The sequence below is a fragment of the Perca fluviatilis genome, chromosome 15 (genome assembly GCF_010015445.1).
Source record: "Perca fluviatilis chromosome 15, GENO_Pfluv_1.0, whole genome shotgun sequence".
NCBI lineage: Eukaryota > Metazoa > Chordata > Actinopteri > Perciformes > Percidae > Perca > Perca fluviatilis.
In genome coordinates, this window is record NC_053126.1 from 7,850,099 (window position 1) to 7,871,697 (window position 21,599).

General features: G+C 41.9%; 1 protein-coding gene across 4 annotated transcripts in view; it reads right to left on the minus strand.

Annotated features, from left to right (window-relative positions):
- Positions 1-18,784, minus strand: part of LOC120574112 (voltage-dependent T-type calcium channel subunit alpha-1H-like) — a 129,304-nt gene extending 110,520 nt beyond the window's left edge. The window contains exons 1-2 of one of the 4 annotated variants that reach the window (XM_039824204.1): positions 18,263-18,779; positions 16,331-16,815 (exon numbers count right to left, since the gene is read on the minus strand). In XM_039824204.1, coding sequence (XP_039680138.1) covers positions 16,331-16,791 — 461 coding nt within the window. In that variant the 5' untranslated portion in view covers positions 16,792-16,815; positions 18,263-18,779. Of the gene's footprint in view, positions 1-16,330; positions 16,816-18,262 lie in introns of all 4 variants that reach the window. The other 3 variants (XM_039824205.1, XM_039824208.1, XM_039824206.1) reach the window with 3 other exon arrangements.
- Positions 18,785-21,599: the final 2,815 nt, after the last annotated feature.

Here is a 21,599-nt window from a genome sequence, read left to right on the forward strand (position 1 = left end):
TTAACCAGAGATTGATTTTAAAGTTATATTATGATTACTGCAACCCTAACCTTATTGATCCCTAGCCAGAAATTAGGTCATTACAGCAGCATAGAACGAGCAGTATGTGTAAACAAAGAGAAAAGGGTAGCAAAACATATTACAGAGCATGTCAGGTTCTGTGTTCTTAATTTCCCACAGGCTTCCAGCTGTGTTATTATAGCTGATGCTGTTCCCTAGTTGTAAATGTCAGCGACCTGTAACCTGCACATTTATCACAGAACAGAGAGGAGGCTCCACATTGAATACAAAAGTGATTACACTGCTACAGAAATTCATAATCTATAGACGTACAGAGTGCAGACAGACAAATTCTCATCCACACAGGTATTTTTTCATCATTGTTAAACTAAATCTGAGCAGATTTTGAGCATTGTGTTTTCAGTGATGTGTTGCCAAGAATCCTCCCTGACTCTCTTGCCTACCTTTGATATTTTTGCATAGAATTGGGTTTAGAAACCACTTTTACTTTAAGTGTCCCCAAGTGTGACAACTATATTCATAGGTATTCTGCAGTCAAACTGCGTAATCGCGAATCGTTATGTTGTTAGTGTAAGTTCCTGCACAGAGATGAAGAAGACGGCAAGGCCACCACAGTCAGCGTTTCTGCTTGCTTCATGAAAAGTTAAATGTCTTAGTTTAACCACATTTATATTTGCCACAATGCATCATTAAACATACATACATATGTTTGGTAAGAATGTCAGTACTTTTGCATTAAACTGTTAATTAGACTTCAACACTTGTCATCATAATTGCAGCATTATGAGGTCTCGGTTAATTGTTGGCTCTATATTCAGTCTAGCAGTGTTTTGTTCTGTGACGTATGGCTCTTTTCTCTCCAGACAAGTATATAACTGCACCATTATATAGACACTTCAGCTCAAATCAGGCTGTTTAACACACACCAGACCTCCTGCACTTCAGCTGGGTCAGCTGCTTCATGATGCCCTTTCATCTCATACAGAGGCAGTGTGTGTGTGTGTGTGTGTGTGTGTGTGTGTGTGTGTGTGTGTGCGCACACGCGCGTGCATGCGTGCGTGCGTGCATGTCGAGGAAAATGCAGTGTGTGTTGTGCAGTTTTCATGGGTGTTTTGAACTGTGATAATAGAGGTCCATTAGAAAGCAGAAAGGGAGCCAGTGAGAGCAGCGTTCCTTTATTACAGCCTAATGGACATTAAGCAGCAGTCTCACACACACGCACACAAAGACACACACGCACACACACACACACACACACGGCAGCAAATAAGAAAGACTTTTGATAAGGCGGCCTTTCCTCCAAGAGACAATTAATGATCATCTGAGCTGTTTAACAAAGATTAATCCATCTGCAATGATCCACTGCCTGTGTGTGTGTGTGTGTGTGTGTGTGTGTGTGTGTGTGTGTGTGTGTGCGTGCGTGTGTGTGTAACCTTTATGAGGTGAGACAAACAATGCCAAGTTCGATCCAGAGAACAATAGATCATTTACAGGGAGGACAGTTCATTGTTTTTTTTTAATCATACTGACTGACTCAATGCGTCAGTGACAGACTGGCTGCATGGATTAGCCTTCGAGCGGATGTGTACATGCAACCCTTTTTTCAATACACATTAAAAACTGGAACTGACAACCAACTGCATTGACACTAAAATCAAGTGCATACATCATTTAAACAAAGTTTGAGATGAGGACCACTAAACATGACCATTTGTGACATCAGACACTTAAATATGAATATCCATATCTATATATTTATCTATGTTAATACTTGTTTGTACGTGACTGTTAAAACTGATAATTATGACCTGCGTTTTTCAAATATCCAGCAATGACAATTAAAAAAGAACTCATGTCTGACTTGTGTTCCCTGCTGAAAACAATACAATCTTTAGGCCTGCACTGACAACAGCACTATGATTCCCCATTTTGACAGTCTGATTAATATTCGAGCCAGTGTGTAGTACTTGGACACTGAAGGTAGTGAGCTGTAATTACCTAACTGAAGCTGTGATTGAAGGAAATATTATAAAATTGACAAATTTTAATATCATACTCTCACAAACGTTCTTCTTGTGTGACTAATGTGCACTAATGTGCAGTGTAGAATGTTTCTTAAGTCAGGACATCTATTGCGCGAAATTCTACGCACGTGCACCTTGGATTTTAAGACGTGACTTACATCATTCTTGGATAATTCAACATAAGAGTATGAGGACTAGAATAAGAAAAGCACAAGTCACAAAGACTTGACATGTCTTTGCTCAGATGCCCGAATTCAACAAACAATGTGACATCTCCTCTGACTCTGCCCGTCTCTTTGGGAGTTCACTGTCAGTTCAATTTGGTGTGGATTACATCCTCCAACGGAAATGAAGTCACCCAAAAAAATTTAGATATGAGCAGCAATTCAGCATTGAGCATAACTGCTAGGTAAGCTTAGCCCTCTCGTCTTTTCTTTGTTTTATGTGGGTGATGTATTACTCCTGTCCACAACAGCGACTATGTCGATGTTTAGAAAGGAGCCCCTCAGTCATTTAATAATCATGGTATTGCCTTTTTAAGCTAATAGACTTTTAAATGGTACCGTCACTGTATTATGGTAAAACACACTCGCACATACAGTCCCTAATGGAGACACACACTGTAATACATGTGGAGCCTTAATTTACCCTTTATTCCGCCTCCCCCCTTTTCTATCTCACACCACACACACACACACACCCTTTCTATAAAATACTCATAAATAATATACTCACTATTGACTCAGCACTCAAACAGGGACACTAACTCACACATTTTAGATCGACACACCCCTCCCCAATGCTTTAAAGGGCAGCAGTGCCATTCTGTTGCCTAGTAACCAGGTAGTTTCTAGTGAGAGCCTCTTCGCAGAGAGAATCCCACTGTCCTAGACTTCTCCCTCTACCTCTCTCGCCCACCCTCGTGCTCTCTCTCCCTCTCTCTCTCACACACACACACACACACAAATTGCAACATACATTTGTGGTTTTTGAAGGTGCTTTCATTAAACTCTGCACATGCACTTTGAATTTACTCAGCTTTTTTCTTCACCATCAACCTTCAATCACCACTCTGCTGTAAACTAGGTTGCTGTGACTCCTATTCTTCACACTACACTAATCTACACACCTATGCACATTGTCTAGCTTTCTATTCTCTCTCTCTCTCTCTCTCTCTCTCTCTCACACACACACACACACACACACATATACACACACTTACTGCTGCATAGTGGCCCATTTTGTAGACAAAGCAGAGACATGAGAGAGAGAGAGAGAGAGAGAAGAGAGAGAGAGAGAGAGAGAGAGAGAGAGAGAGAGAGTGGAAGAGAACCAGAGAGAAGAGGCTGCAGTTTTCAGGTCTCTAGGGAGATACACTTAAGAATCAGGCTATATGCATTATACACTACTGCTGTAAAAGCATTTCTTATATTTTATCTTACACACACAAACACATCACACAAAGATGGGCACCCAAAAAGCATGGAGCCACACATTTGCCACAAGAGGCAGCCTTAAAACAGACAAGGTGACTTTTACTCTTTACATTAACAGTAATTGCAAAACAAAAGCTATACTTCGTAAATGAAAAGTGTATAAAATGGGCCTTAAATATGCAAATGTTAATGGCGACCAAATCACTCCACACAGTGCATTTTTTTGCACTCTTTCTTTGCTTTGCAGCGTATTTGGACGACATGTGCAGCAGAGACGGAAACTGAGTGAAATATAGCTGTTCTTTGTTAGTATAAAGGAGGCCTGGGCAGAAACAAAGTTATACATGCTAAAACATTGCAGTGATATGATCTCTATCTCTCTTTCTCGCTCACACACACATAGTGCTGTCCGCATTGCCATGACAACTTAGTGCTAGATGCTGATGGGTTTCCCAGATCTATTATTTATTCATCCATCTCTGCATTACTCTTTCATACTATGACACACACACACACACACACACACACAGATGTGCAACCTTATACATGAGTGCATTAATGCATGCACTCCCACCCGCTTCCTAACATACGCCCTCATTTACGAGCTGGTTTGATCATCAGAGTTTCTATCACAGAAGAAATCTGTATCTGTAAGTGTCCGTCTGCAGAAAAGAATGTGTGCCTGTGCTTATGCGAATTGGGGTGAGCAATTTTTGTTGGCTTTAAAACGTGTGAAATGAAAAGCTGTCCATACAAAGTAGGCCATTACAAATGGTGTGTGTCTCTCTCTCTCTCTCTCCTTTCTGTGTGTGTGTGTGTGTGTGTGAGACTTTCTGTCATTCTAACCATATTTCAAACAGTAATTTGATCAGCAGCAAGACGAGGGCTGCTGTGTTATTCATGTGGAGCTTGACTGTGGGGAAACGGCTCAGAACAGCGGGAACACAGACACACATACAGTACAAACACACACACACACACACACACATACACATACACACGCATGCACGCCAACAACAACAAAAAAGCTCATTAGACACAGCAGTGCAGCTACTAAACAGCAAACGCAACAAGGCAATATGACCTAAAAACATAACTGAATACTAAGCACCACGTTGAAGATGGATGAAGAGAAGGAGCTCCAGCCGACCGCGAGGGTCCACTGACGAACCCAACCCCGGCACGATGCAGGGTCCCTGGGGAGCCCTTTGCTGACCTCCCCCTCCCAGCTCCTCCTCCAGAAGAAGAAATACATTATCGCCTTTTCAGGTTGTTTCTCGATATTGTGTGTGTGTTGTGTGTGTGTGTGTGTGTGTGTGTGTGTGTGCCAGTGTGTTGTTGGGAGATGCACTATGAGGTACAGTGGTCCCTCTGAATCTGTGGCAGCTCAGTATTTCAACTGTACCTGCTGACTCTCAGTCTTTCCACCCTTTTTTATAACTGTCAGCCTGGATAAATCCACTTTTACTGAACTTTATTCCCCCTTCAGATAAACCCCTTTGGCCAGAACACCACGCACCAACACAAACACACACATACACACACACACACACACACACACACACACACACACACACACACACACACACACACACACACACACACACACATCAATACAGCCTGGGAGTCAGTCGATGTTAAATGCTGAGACACTGAGGGGAATGATGAGAGAGAAAGAAACACCCTGACAATTTATTTCAGTCAGTGATTTCAAAAGAGAAGCCTTTGCCTCACATGAGTGTGTGTGTGTGTGTGTGCATGCAAATGCATATTTCATACTGCAGTACACTGGAAAAGAAAACTTGCATAACTGATCCCTGGCTCTAATATAGCAACATACAAAAAAAACACTCAAATAGAGGGGGGGGGGTAGGAGAATCAACAAGTGCTTTGGTGCATTTGTACTTATGACTCACACACATTTTTGCAGCAGGAAAAGACAAAGGGATGAGAAAGAAAGAGAAAAAGAAAAGAGAAACAAAGAAAGAGCACACATTATTCAAGCAGCAGCTTTTTCGGAGAGAGACAGGGTGAGGGAGGGGTCGGTTGAGAGAGTAGTTGTGTCTTGAGGACAAGAAAGCCGCTGCATCTTCACTGCAGCAACCATCAACTAGCAGAGAAAGATCATAAAAAGCACAATAGAGAGCAGAGAGGTACAGGCTCATCCCTCACACCTGTGATTGGCTGAACGCTGTGTCCAATTTTCAGAGAAGAGCGCTGTCGTGAAATACACCCGGCGTGATGAATAGATTGGATTTAAATGACCAATTTCTGCCCATTTTCACTTCTCGCCGTGTTCTTGTCCGTCTTGTGCAGCTCTGCTCTTTCATCATCCCCTTTCTCTCTGACCTAAATCTCCTCTTGATCCCTTTCATCCTTTCCTTCTCTCCTTGCTCTTGTCGTGACTTTTAACTCCCACCTTTTTCCCAACATCATCCTACTTCTACTTCCTTTCCTCTCTCTTTGACCTCACCTGTCTGTTTTCCATCCCCAGACTTAATTTGCTTCCTCTTTTCCTCCATTTGTTCTTTCTTTAGTGTCACACACACACACACACACACACACACACACACACACACACACACACACACACACGCACACACACACACACTCATTTCCTTTATGTAGACTACTATAAGAGAAACAGCATTGTATTACTTGTACGGATTTCCTTGTGAGTGACAGAGCAGGTTTTGGATGGTGGGTTGATCTGAGGAAACACAGACTACACTTCTAGACCATTATCAACACGATGCGTAGCCATGGCAACAGCTCCCGAAGAGCCCTCCCACAGTAAAGGAGCGCCAATCAGTGCGGCACTGCCACTACAGGGAGGATGACGGACAGCTCTCGGAGTGAAAAGACAAACTAAAGACTAAAAAAATCAGTTCCCACCTGGCTTCACTTGTTTTTTTTTTACTGCTTTCCTGCATACATTTTTTTCTTTTTGCAATCTAATATTACACACAGTCAAATGTTATAAATGCTAGACAAAAGCAGTAATAAACCATGGAAAGGCTAAGCGGCTATTCTTGGGTTGTCTGATAGTATTAGGACACTGGCAGGTGAAAAGAAGTGTCTGGCAGCACCATGTGTCACAGAGGTGGTACATGTCTGTCTGCAGCTCTCACCGGGACAACTGTGCAGTTAGCACTGACTAAAGGACTAAAGCGAGTAGGGAATTAAACTGAGACAAAACTAGAGTAGATTTATAGGTTAATATTTAGTATTTAGTAGTATTTAGTATTGTCATTAGGGCTGCATATGAGGAAAATATCTAATTGCGATTATTTTGACTGACATTGCGATTGCGACATGATTCACGATATTGGAGGGAATGATCGTTTTTTCGATTTGCATTGAAAATTATTAACATTGAAAGAAATTCAAATGATTATAGTGTGATTTTTGCGAAGATCTGTACCAAACAAAGATTTTTTTCTTTAGTCTGTAGGATATGGTTTGTAGGCCGGGACGTCTCTGCAGCACCACAATACTTAATTCAGAATGGTTTGACACATATTTTGCCATTAACAAATATTGCGCCCTCCTGCCATTTGGATATTGCACTAGTCCATATTGCGATTCCGATCAAATTGTGATTAATTGTGCAGCCCTAATTGTCAAATATGTATACATATTTAAACACTAATAAAAACCCAATGACCTGTTTTACTGTTGTTAGACAGCAGAGGGATGTTCAAGAACTCAGTAGTCGATTCCTTAACGGATTAACCCTCTGACCCTGAACACCAGCTTCACTCAGATTGACCTTTGACACAACAGACTCATCAGTATTCTCTGATGAACCGCAACCAGGTTGGCTGCTGGCAGATAACGCTATAAAAACACATTCATGTCTACACAATGTCTTCTTGTGCATCCCACTGTAGTTATGGGCAGACACCACATTTTTACCCTTAAGAGAACAAATAGCAGTCTTACATCTGTATGGTCAATACAGCACAGCAGCTGGTTAGTTTGGTGTAAAGAAAAAGAGCTGTTGTTGTTTTTACACTTCAGTTTTTGTATGGTTAAACAAACAAGGTATGATGTGTTAATGAGTGATGTTTACAGGTGCTGGTAGGCAGAGTGTGTTACCCACAGACAGAGACAGGCAGCCTGTTTCACTGTTTTAATTTTTTATTTTGTCTTAGAAATAGTAAAAAGATAGAATTGTAAACCCGAGCCCTAGGTAGGCTGCTGCTCTGTGAGAAAATGAAAGCTCAGATGGGCCGATCTGGAATCTTCCCTGTATGACGTCATAATGGGAAAGGTTACCTCCCCTTTCTCTGCTTTGCCCGCCCAGAAAATTTGGCCCACCCATGAGAAAGAGAGAGACATCATGGCTTGCAAATGAGCGAAGCATGGCAGTTGGTCAAGGCCACACCCCCCCCCTCCACCTTGCCCCACCCCCCCCCTCTCTCCTCCTCAATAGCTACAGACACAGAAATGGCACATCCTAAGGAAAGCTCATTGTGGGACTGGCTCTAGTGGCTGTAATTCTGCACCAAGGCTGAATTTCGGGAAAGAGACTTCAGATACAGTATTAGGGGACCACTAAGGCCTATATAAAAGCATCCAAAAAGCACCATGTCATGGGACCTTTAATATGTGCAGATGTGAGAGTGGTATCAATTTTCTCATCTAACTCTCAGCAAGAAAGCGAATAAGCATATTTCCCAAAATGTCGAACTATAGCGTATGTTGACGATAGCTTCACAGACAGCCATCGCCTGGTCGACAGCACGAGCACACTAAAATTGAGACACACACACACACGCACTCTGGAGTGCTTTGTGGAGTCAGACACTCAGAGCCTGAGGCAGGAGAGGGTCACTGCCGTTGAGTGTATACAGACTCCACGTGTAACCCCTGCATTTACACTCATGAAAGTCAGCGCCATTAGTTCCAGATCATTTTGCGAAGCAGTCTGTAAACAATGAGCCTGGGGATAAACAAAGATCCTACTGTACTGGAAGTAATCCCACGACAGACACACACACACACACACCACACACACACACACACACACACACACCATAATATCCTGTGCACACACCTACAGGGCCACACACACACACACACACACACACACTGGCTAGCACACACACACACAGATTTAAACATTAATAAACACCTGGAGGGCTGGCAAACACTTATTATGTTTGGCTACATAATGCATTTCTGAACAACAACAATAATGATCCACGAAGGGCTGTGTATCTTCAAATTTGATTGCTTTTTTTTTTTTACAAACCCTTAGTTTCATTTAACACACACAAACATCTGTACAATCATTTTTCCGACATGAAAGTCTAAAATTGGCAAATCAATCATTTTAATTCAAAAACATATAGTAAGTATTGCGTAGTAATTAAATAAAAAGTATGAATGTGAAAAATCATTCAATGCCAGCTTTCACTACTTGACAGTTTTCATTCATCTGTGCTACGGTTGCACAAAATGATAAAGAGGCCATTATAAAGTCCTTCAAAGTGTGGATTAATTTGCAGATTTTCTTTTGAAAGGTACACATAACACTTAAGGCTATGTTCACACTTGCCGTCTTTTTTGACAAGAAAAGGTTGACTAGGGCGTTTTTGTAGTGAAAAAAGAAGAAGCTGGCAGCATTTTGGTTCCAAAAAGCACCTAAGAGAGGTCAGCTTCTAGCTCACCCAGTAAGAGCTTTTGCCCCATGTTGGCTGAGTCCTGCAGCGGCGCGGGTTCGAATCCGACCTGCTGCCCTGTGCTGCGTGTCAACCCCCATCTCTCTCCCCCTTTCATATCTATCCACTTTCAAATAAAGGGAAAAGCCCCCAAAAAATAATCTTTAAAAAAGTGTAGTGTAGTAAACGCTTTTTGGTGCAAACGCACATGTTTTGCATCGTTTTGGCCGATCGTCCACTTGGTTGGACGTTACTTTGTTGAAACCTGGTCCCAGGGTGAACAAAAATGGAAAACGCCGCCCTCGCGGCTTCGTTTGGACAGCGAAGCCGCACACTTGCGTATCGATGATGTCATCGCCACACCCCTCTACCTCTAGCCTTCGACCTCTTACCCCGCGATGACGTCTCTTAACAACAACAACACCTACATAAACACGCATCCGTCCCAATCATGGATGTATTAAGAGAACGGCTCCTAATGCCCACAACCACACGGCACTGTAGCATCGAAGGTAGCATATAGCTAGCTAGCTTGTGTTTGGTTTCTTCTTCTGCTGTCTGTTTGTATACAGTGCGCAAGCATGCTCCGTCTCTTCTTCTCCATTTTTGGTGAATTTCTGTAGCAGAAACAGCGCCACCTATAGGCCTGGAACATGAAGTAGCGTGTTAAGCCATTTACAAATGGATCCGTTTGGACGCTAATTTTCTTGGAACGATGCCAGGGAAGACGAGGGAAAAAAAAAGATTGTTTTGGTATGTGTGGACGTGGCCTTAGACTCACTACACATATACTGCACACATACGTGTACACAGATACACACACATTGTGAGGACTGTACAAGGTGTGCCAGGACTTTATACGTCAGAGAGACAGGATCCCTCTGTCTCTGCTGTAATACACGCCCTATGACCCCCAATCTGCTTGTACCATGAGCACAGGCCAAATATAATGAGTCACCAGACACACACACACACACACACACACACACACAAACAGAGACACACTGCTCAATATAAATACAGCGAGACTGGCGGAGAGAGTGATGCACCGAAGCCTGTCTGTGGGAGGACAACCTGGGAGCTCTTTTTATCCCTCACACTGTAGCGGTGTTTAAGACATAAACGCAAACTACTAATTTTAAAATGACATTAATGTGGTAGTTAGAGGAAGTGGACAATTGAAACTTCTTGCCCTGAAAACGGCGCTTATTAGGGTTAATTTTATCACTGCTGTGCTGTAGGTTGTGAGACTTCCCTGTAAGCAAACAGTGAGGCCTCTTATCATCCTAAACATTTATTCTCCAGGCTGCAGTTTGACGAGACCCTTCATGCTTGAGATTTAAACTCAGACAGAAATCACCTGTGTTTTATTTATTTTTAACCAATGGTCCTCACAATGTTTTCCTGCTTAAATAAGGGTTAAATAAAACAGGTTGATCTCTCTCTGTGTGTGTGTGTGTGTGTGTGTGTGCGTGCGTGCGTGTGTGTGTGCGTGCGTCTTCACGTATGCCCTCCTCTGTATTCATTTATGAAGGAAGTGCAAGAGGCCCTCTCCACATGTTTAGAGTATAGGATGACTAATGGAGACAGAAAGCATGATGAATCCACTCATCTGTAATGGATTAACCTTGTCTGGCCCCCAGAATCTGATCTAATCAGCCTGAGTTAGCTTGTTATCCTTTCTCACCATCTAACCATGCCTAAACATTCAGTCCAGTGACAGTGTGTCACAGGACGTGTTAGCACTGAAAGAGTTGAGTCAGGTGTAATTGACTGCACCTCATTATCTACTGGATAGGTTCCTTGTTGGGACCACACACGGCTAGATTCAGCCTGTGAGCTACAAGTTGCTTTACATTACTGCCAAACAAGCAGCAGGGCGGCTGTGGCTAAGTGGTAGAGAGGTCGCCTGCCAATCGGAAGGTTGGTGTTTCGATCCTTGGCCTTGCAGTTCCATGCCGAAGTGTCCTTGGGCACTGAACCCCGAGTTGCCCCCGATGCTGCGCCATCGGAGTGTAAATGTGTGTGAGTGTTTATCTGATGAGCAGGTGGCACCTTGTACGGCAGCCTCGGCCACAGTGTATGAATGTGTGTGAATGGTGAATGGTTCCTGTACTATGTTAAAGCACTTTGAGTAGTCGTTAAGACTAGAAAAGTGCTATATGAAAACAGTCCATTTACATTGGTTATTCCAGTAGACTTCAGAAGTCAACTAACCAACAATGGTATTATTATTAAATATTTCAGTATTGATTAATCTGCTGCGTTACTGTCTATTCATGAATTGATTGTTTTGCTTATAAAATATTTGGAAATAATGAAAGATCCCCATCACACGATCACAGAGCCTTTGGTGTTGTCTTCATTTTGCTTGTTTCGTCTAAACAGTTCAAAACCCCAAGAGAATGGAACCAGAATTTAACAAAACGATTAATTCCACAATTATAAAACTTATTTATTAACACATATTTTCAGGAGGCTTTCATCTTAAAGTGTTTTTTGTGTCTTGATTAAAATGAAAGCCACAAAAAAAAATCAAAGCCTTTTTTTTTAATCTTTTGTATTGTATGGCGAACGAGTAAAGAGCAAAGTAGTAAATAATATAAATCAATTAGCTCGCTGCTGTAACTGCAGCTTGAGCAAATATGCATTTTTCTGGACATCCTAAGATGTTAATGTACAGACAATAAAGCAGGTCAGTTGATTGATGATGATGAGCCTCATAAACATGATTAATGATTAATGAGAAATGCTGTTGGCTGAAATGCCATTCCGGTAATTGTGAGCAACTGTTGATCTGTTTTTATTGTCACATGTGATTAGAAGCTTCCCAAATACAGATTAGATTCCTGTCAGGAATGTGGAATTTATATAATAAAATTGTGTTCAAAACAGTTTGATCACTGGTTTGTCAAATCTCCAGCATTTTAGGTTAGGTAAGGCTTTATTAAAAAAAAAGACGTCCTTTATTTTTTTTTGTCTCTTCTCTCCCCAAAGTGTGCATGCCTTTGTGTAGTTGAGTGGCAGAGCATTTATGCTGCGGATAATATTTATATAGCCCACTGAGGACCACCAACTCTGCAATGCTTACACAGTGGGTCCTGCAACCCCCCCCCCACACACACACACAGTCACTGAGGAATAAAACACAGAGAGCTGTCCAGTGAGATCAGCTCTTTTATGACCTAACCTGGTTCCAGATTTAAACAAGCAGTTGTAATGCAATGCCAAGCATGTGACGGTGTGTCTCATTAATTAGCCACACTATCTTGGTACAAACAGTCCACGCTGTCGCCAAACAATGACTGACCTTATACCATCAGCTGGAAATCTGAAATCTGATGAAAAACAAGCAGGAAAAAAAGCACACGTGCAGACCTATAGGAGCATCTGCTTCATGGTAATAATCTACTGTACCTCAGCAGTCACTGCAGTATTATCCCTGCTACAGCGCTGTGAACAAAAAAGACTTAATGTAATGCAACACTAACATCTGTCAAACAACCTGTACCTTCATTTTCATCTTCTCTGTCCTGGAAATAAAACATATGAAAACAAGTTCAAAAACAGCAATGCCAGTATTCTTCGTCCTAGCCTTGAAATATCAGTTTTTGCATGTAAGCACCTACATAAGAGGAAACAGACTTGGCCAGAATCCCTTCCACTTTATGCTGTATTCATTAAAAAAACAGCCAACAATATGTTCATTTGTTTCATTTACAAAATGCCTGTGCAGGTCTGCCTTCATTCTCAAAAAAGAAATCCTGTCCAAAGTACAGTTTTAAAAAGCAATGTAGGCCAATCACGCAAATAAGAAGAAGAAGCTGCTGGTCAATCAGAAGCCTGACAAAAAGCTATTACAGGAAAGCTACCTGGCTGCAATGCATTATGTGGATGCCTCTGTGCCTCAATATAGTGGAAGAGTAACTCTAAATTCATGTGTAAACATCTACAAGTTGTCCACCATTGTATGAAATTTCGTTTCATTTATGACACCTGACAAAAGAGATAACAGTGCACACCCTTTAGTTACAAGCCAAAACCTCTGTTTTCCCTGTCTACACGACAACAAAGTGGCAGGAACTTTTCAAAAGATCTACATTCAGTGACCTAAACCGCAGTTTGTGTGGACAAAGGCCAAAATGTATAGAATAAATCTACGTTTAAAAAAATACCTGTGTATGTGTGGATTAGGCCATACTGCTCATACTGCAGGGGCAGCCTCCGTGAATTGTGTAATGTTTTAATTTCAGCGAGTACCTCTGTTCTGCAAGAGAAGACTTTTTTATTTCCATGCCTGGGTTCTTTAGTATCTACAGTACGGATATAACACTGTGGTATTAATCCCCAAAGTGAGCTGGTAGAGATGCTTTGTTTTGCTCTGGGACATTTGATGGAGTAGATCCAGGTCCACCAGTTTTAAGAAGGTCTGTGTAACTACTAGGCCTTTCCTCAAGGACACCAATTAAACCTTAAAAAGCCCAAAACCATTTTACACATTAAGATCAGTTTACTCATCCTGGAGAGAACGGATGCTTAATGTCTTCTCTGGCTCTTTTTCTGATTATGCCATCGGGGTTACTTTCAGTTAATTAAGTCCGTTAGCTTGAAATGTTTGTCAAAAAAATTTAGTTATTAACTGTAGGTCATGGAGTTTGAAAGACCAGGGCAATTGACAGACAGGAAAGGTCTAATGAAAGACACACTATCACTCATTCTCTATATTCTATTATTATAACTCGATCGGGGATCACAGAGGGGATTAAGCACAGCCTGATCACTCAGATACTCTTTTCTTATTGGAGATGCACATATCATTAAATCAATTTCCATCCCTGGTAAAAACAAAAACAAACAGCAGTTAACCAAAGCCAGCTAGCATCAGATCCATATTCATATTCAAGGGTCGTGAAGGAAAGTTGGCAACGCATTGACCCATTTAGACAGAGCATCCATGTGGCTTTGATCCACTGATCGGGCTGAGGTCTGAGGATGGGGGTATGAATCCTCAATTCCCCCTCCTACAGCAGTAGTAAAGAAATAGTTACATGACTGCATAACTGTGTATCTACCTGTCTACAGCATTTATCGACAACTTCACACGATTCCCCTCCAAAAGAAACTGTTCACTTCCATCTCTGAGCTGCCCCTGCCATAGACTTGTGTACACACACACACACACACACACACACACACACACACACACACACACACACACACATACCAAAGCATCATGCAGTACTGTTACAAAATCATCTGGATGCAGCAAGTCAAAGTCTACTGCCGCTATAATCTACCCACAACACCAGAAGACAAAGGGAAGATATGAAGAGAATAAAAATAAGTCCAATTTGCATTTTATAATTTTGTATTTTTAGACACTCAGTAGCCTGTACAATAGATTCCAGGTACACAGGATTGTACTTAGCCGATAAATGTAACCCAGGGCCTGATGTTGTTTTTACACCACCCACTTCCCCGCATCAGGCATGCAAAAATATTGCAGTGGTTCATCTACAAATTATTTTTATAAAGTGCTTGAATTTGGATGCACATTCTGTCCTTTTTTGGCTCCAGTGTGCTAAAACATCCCACAGATGAAAATGATCCAGGTGGGATGTTAGGCTCAGGGGTAAATAATAGATACTAAAAAACATTGAGTAGCTAGAAGCTGATTTCACGTGGACTATTTGGCATCCCCATGCTAAAATGAATGATTTTTAGCTCAAAATGGTTGCCAGGAAACAGATACTGTCACCTCAAAGATAGTATTTAATCTGTACAGCGTGCTTAATAATGGGTAACTTAAAACGTAAGAGTTATACTTGAATTTGATCGCAAAACAACTCGAGTGATATAACCCAGCACTTCTGTCTACACTGAAGTGAACCCAGGTAAAGTATACCAAAAACAAGCAATGCTTAGTAAAAATATATACATACATGACCATTGGAAAGATGTTACTAAATGTGGCCAGAAAAGAGCATGATTTCCTGTGTTGGGATTTCCTACAGAATATAATGGACACCTGAGAAAGGTGTCCAAAACAGTCTAAACACACTGATTAACACTGGTCAAATTTGCACAAATAAAGCCAAATTTACTTTAATGTGAATGTGAATGTACTTTTGACAGCCTAAAAGCTCTGTTAGTGGTCCTATTAAGGCCACCCTGCCTCTTTAACCCTGCAACATCAATGTGGTTTGGTCAATGGGATGATCAACTCACTGTGGATTGGGTGCCTTATACCAGTGGAGTACTGCAGGGGGTACGGGAGATTTTTTTTTTTAAATGTTTATTTAAAAAATATTAGTGATGCATAATTCCTAAAATAATTATACACTTTAATAATGAAAAGTTTTAGTGATTCTAAACATTTTATTTTTATTTTTTTTTTAAGATTATGTTTTGGCTATTTTAGGCCTTTAATTGACAGGACAGCTGAAGACATTAAAGGGTAGGGAGACGGGGAATGATATGCAGCAAAGGGCCGCAGGTCGGAGTTGAACCCGGGCTACTGCGTCGAGGAGTAAACCTCTATATATGGGCACCGGCTTTAGCAACTGAGCTATCTGGGCGCCCCGATCAGGGGGTACTTGGATGAAAAAATATTTCATGGGGGTGCATTATTGAAAAAAGGTCGAGAACCACTGCCTTATACCACACATCAGTACACAAGATTCAAATATAAACCAACCAAATCTCAAGCCAGCGCAGGACAGAAACTGCCAAAAGTCAAATTAACATCAACTTTATTCCCCAATGAAGATGAGCTCAAGACAGCTGCAGCAAGACCGGTCATTCCTACATGTACAGCCACACTCATCTCATATGCCCAAACAACGGCATCCTAAGGAGAATCAACCCTTAGTGGTTTGGACAAATGGCCTGTCAAATTTCACAAGTGTGGAGCCTGCTACTGGTGCTTGTTTAGTCTCATAGGACCAGGCAAGTTGTTACATTTACATGGTTAGAACAAAGCTTTACGAGCAAAGCTGCACTGATTCACAACAGCTGACTACAGCACTATGTTTTAGACTTAAAAGCATATAAATCACATACCTTTCTATTCAAGGGATGTGTGCAAGCTTCGCAACGCTCACACATACAGGAGTGAGGACATATTGGGTCTTACCAGGTGTCAGACTTAGAGTTAGGTTTCCAGCATATGAAAGGATATGGGTTACAGACGACGCGAAGACACCAGTTGCGAGGCCTTGTTGTTTGCTTTAAGCAGAAGAAGGCCATGGGGGCCAGGACCGGGTACGGCTGCTGCTGCTGCTGATCCTCCTCCGAAACGCAGTCTGGATCCCGAATAGGAGCCCTGATGCGAACTCCCAATGTTGGTCCAACTTCCACTTCCGGTTCCTGGTCTTCATGCTCCTGAACCTCGGGACTCCATTCTGCTCCATCGCCCCGACCAGTAGCGCTTCTCCTCCTCCTCCTCCCCCCGCTCCTCTTCTCCACCTCCTCCTCTTCCTCCTCATCATGGCCTCCTCCAGGGTCAACATCCTGACCCGGGGCGTCATTCCTGTAGGGCGTCGGTATAGCAAGCCTCACCTCCTCCCGCACCTCCTCCCGCACCTGGGCCTCCGGGCACTCTGCGTACTGAAAGCGCGCTCTCCCCTCGCCATCAGTCATGATAGAGCATCAGGCAGAGCCACTCTGAAGGAAGGTCAGAGGAACAGGGGTTAGAGAGGGGTGGAGAGTGGGGGATGGGGACAAAATGGACAACCTTGTGGTGTAAGAGGCAGAGACGTAGAAGAGGAAAGAACACTTGCAAAGACTGCAGAGAAAAGGGCTGCACAATGTATCGTTTTTTTTATCATAGTCGCAATATCAACTGTCGCAATATAGACATCGCCAAAGGCTGCGACATATCGCGAAAGACACACAGAGCTGTTTTTTGTTAGTCGAAAGAAAAGATGAGTAGTCCACTTCTTTTTTTAGTGGTGCCTTTTATGATTCAATGTTCAATTTGTTCAAAAAAAACGAAATGTTGGAAATGATTTCCTTTCATTTGTTTTAAATTAAAAAAGCAGTTTGTTCGAACAACTGAAAGCAGCAGAAAGGCAGAACTGAGTTCACTTTAATATCTGTTTGTTTATTGCAAGTGATATCGTTATCTCGATATTCAACAACGTTATCGCATAGGTTCCTCGTATCGTGCAGCCCTAGCAGAGAAACAGTGACAGAAAAAGAAGAGGGTGGAAGAGAGAGAGAGAGAGAGAGAGAGAGGGATCAACTTAGCAGAGAGCATTTTGGAGACGGATCACATAATGAGCCAAATAAACACTCTGACTCTGACTGTTTCCTCCTCCAATCCGTCAACATCAAAAGTACTTGCTTCCAATCAAGCCAGACACGAATGACCAATGTGTGTTAACATACAGCAACCATGGATACTGATGATTGAGCACCACAGATTGATCTGCTGTTTCAATGACACAATTGAATTAGAAACACAAACATATGGATCCAATTACAAATAAGTTATACATCCCTGCCATAGAATCATATTGTGATATTGTGAAAATAGTGTGTGTTTTTTTTTTACTCTGTCTCCCTCCTCTTCCTGTTGCTATGTGATTGAACAGATGGACTGCTCTGTCTCCGGTCTACTGGAGGTTTTTAGCACACACCACGCAATGGTGGGCAGGGAATGCGCAAAAAGGAAGAAAAAAACGCACACACACACATGAAATGCCACACTAATCCTGATTATTATAAGTATTATAGCATAATAGCAAACATTAGTCAATATAATCCAGCTAACAGACTTTTCTCTTTTAAGGGCTTTTTAATGGGCTTTGTTGTCCATCGTTTGCCGTTACGTGTGAAAAAAGCGCATCTGAGGCAGTTGCATGCTCTCCTGAAGGGGCTGTACGACAAAGAAGGAAACATTTTAAACATGCTCTGATTAGGATAGCTGCTAAAAAAAAAAAAAAAAAGTACTTACGCATTTCAAACGGTGAAATAAAACACGCCTGATGGAATGGAGCGCCCATCACCTGTGTTTTGGGTTTTTTTTCGCCATTAAAAAGTGGATCCTCGATGTTTATTTAAACAGTACAGGCAGACAGAACAACTTTATACTTTTCAAATAGCCTACCTTATCGAGACGGAATCGGAAGTTCCCATAAGCATGATCCGTGACTTTCCGTGTTTCCAGCGCACCCAGCCTTTCCCAGCAGCCCGGAGCTTTCCTTCCTGTCTTTCCTCTCTTCAAATCTTCTTTCTTCTTTTTTTCTTTTTTTTTTTTTTTAACAGATCAAAAGGTAATCCGAGAGCATAAATCACTGGAAGTAATCAAAGAATCACTTGAAGTGGTCTTCATTGGCGCGTTCGGTTAACATCTATCCACAATCCATTGCATCCATCCGTCCATCCTCGCTGAGGTGTTGGTTACGCAGCGTGGAGCGGAGATGCGCGCGGGAGGGTCGGGCCGTGTGGCTCTCTGTGTGCTGATGCTCCGTGGCTGATCTGAAACCGACAAACTTGGCCCAGGACCCGGGAGTCCTGACACGTGACTTGATGCCGGCTATAGGGATGTAGCGCACAGTAGGAGACGCACACATGCGCGCGAAAAAGCCATGAAGATCCAAGCCGGGCGCGCACGCACCGCGATGTTTCATGCATCACCATGCAGTCAGCAGCAGTAGATAATGAAAATAGAATGAAAAATGTATTAGCCCATACCTTCCGTGAGTGTAAGCGACAGAAACACAAGGATCGATCATCAGTAGTATGTATTATTTTGGTTTATGTATTAGTTATTCCATGAAATTCCTCTAATACACTATGTAGTATACTAACATGCTTTTGTTTTCAGTAAAAAAATATAAAAATATATATATAGCCCTATTTTTTTTTCTTTTCTTTTTTTTAATATGATATCTGTTGGGCTGAATAGATATAATGAATACACTCAAAATGGCTCCTTAAATTATCAATTCAATAAAAACAAAAGTTTAGATTAGTTGTGTTTTTGTGACAGACCGGATTTAGGCCATGCAATTTCTTATTGGGACCAGATGAGCCATTTTGAAATCAGATCCAGATCATTTTATTAGATTTTACAAGATTTGGGGATAGTAGACTCTGGTCTGGAGCTGTAATCTTTGTCTGTTCAGGAGCCAGCCTGCTGTGCCAGTGCATTGCCAGACCTATCTCCACAGCTTTGCGGAGTAAGGTTTGGCTACACCACACATACATCACACCATCTTCCTGTATACACATACACACAACATCCAACACTGGCAAAATGCACCCAATATTTGCCAAGACGATGGATTCTTTTTCCTTCATGTTATAACATAATAATAAAGCTTAAGTGAAGGAAAACTGAAAAGTTGTCTTTTTTTAAAATTGTTTGTTTATGCATTTACTCATAATCAACATTATCCTTCATATTTTGTTCATCGTATTTGTCACGGTTCAACTGCTGCTGCTTCTGTGCCACGTCAACGTCTTTATAGGCAATTTAAATTGACAATCAATTTAAACTCCCGTGCTGCCTGGATGATTGATCATAAATACATACACTATATTTAATGAAGAGTGTTTTAGTGAGAGAAGGGGAAACAGAGAGCTGGACGGAGAAAGAGGTAGAAAATCACAGAGAGAAGAAGTAAAGGACGGAGGTTAATGCTGGGGTAGAGTTTGGTGCTGTGCATTTGGATCCTGAGCAGCTTCGCTGTCGGTCCATGCCGGTAGACCCTGCTGACATTTACACCATCAGAGGAACCTGCCAGAAACTTGACAGTAATTGATATCTGGATGGAGAGAAAAAAAAAAAAAAAAAGAGATTCAAAAGCTCCCATCTCGAGTCAAGTCCCCCGGGTTTCATTTAGATGAGACAGCTGATGGGACGAGAATGTCATCAGTTAAACGTGGTCACAGAAAACGTGGCATGACATTCAGACACACCGAGTTTGGGCAGGGCAACACAGTCAGGAAAGATATCCATGTGTTCCTGGTGGATCGCTCACTCCTGCCCTCCATACGGCCACAGGGAAACCAATAAAACGCTTTTGAACGACCAGTGCTGCTTTTATTACTACTGGAAACTAAGGAGAGGGAGCAGAAGTCACTGCACAGAACAAATGTAAGCCAGTGGTAAAACTAAAATACACTGGTTAGTCAGGTTGTTTTATATTTAAAAGGTTTATTAATAAATAATAAAAAATGAAAAAAAACAAAGTTTTTATGACGTAATGTATGTTAAAAACAGCTTACATATTTAATTACAAGGTTAATGCTTCCACTTTGGATAATGCTACTCACCCATCCCTGTGTACATTATGTGACGTAGTTAGCATAAACGATGCTTCGGGAGGGTTAGGCAACCCAATCTCCCAACAATCTGACCTAATCCCTTCATCTTTGTGTGCATACATATGAAAGTTATAATCTAAACACTCTTCCTGATCCAGTTGTCCTAACTGTGGCCCACTTACTGTATTCTCTAGTTTGGTTGTTTGTATTACCCGGTAACTGGGTCAATAATTATGATTCATTTTAATGTACGAAATTAAAAGGGCCAATATGTAATATATTGACTGTAATGAATCCAAAAATGACCCCAACGCGTCATCAGATATTAAGGCAACATGCTAAGTTGAAATATTATCTTTTCTGACAACAATGCTAATGCCAGTATTTTCTCCATTTGAAATTTCCCTTCCGTGACGGAATTTCTGTTTGTGTGTTGGCCTGTGTGTTGTTATCAACGGCCCAGTTTGACAGCCAGGCCGGGTTGCCAGATACACCTGTAAAAGCATAAACCCAGCGTGCTACAGCTGTAACGTTAGGACAGCCATGAAAGCAGCAAACAAACAAACAGGATCAACGGAGATAGATTCTACCAGACCTAAAAAAAAAAAAAAAAACGGCATGTTTCTAACCAGAGACTTAACAAACCCCGGGTAAATATTGGAGATGTATTTGAAAGATGGAGACAGCTCAGAGCCCAAAAGGACGCAGAGTTGGCTAATTTCCTCCTTAGCATGTAAGCATTAGCTTCAGGCTAATTTATCACGGCTACAAGGGACGGGCATTTTATGTAATTTCAACATTCGTGTACTAACATTGAATTATACAGTATAGCTAGAGTATCCAAGTTGGTTACTCGCAAAAAAAAATACAAAAATTGAGACACAGCCAATAAAGTGATCCCGACTGGTCCTGGCTAACGCCGCCATGCTAACCCTGCTAATGTTACCGGAGGACAGGCTTCTATGGCTGTCAATATAGCCAGCATCTAACGTTAGATCTACTCCGCTGTGCTGTGAAGTAATGTCTGGCTATGTGAGACAAGCGTCTAGCAACACTGCTGTGGACCGCTCCTTCAGCGTGCTTTGGAGGAGGGTCTGGCAAAGCGAGACTATGCATGCTGCGGTCTCAGCCTGGCAACCTCCGTGAACTTTGAGTCTGGGGAGGAGGGGGCT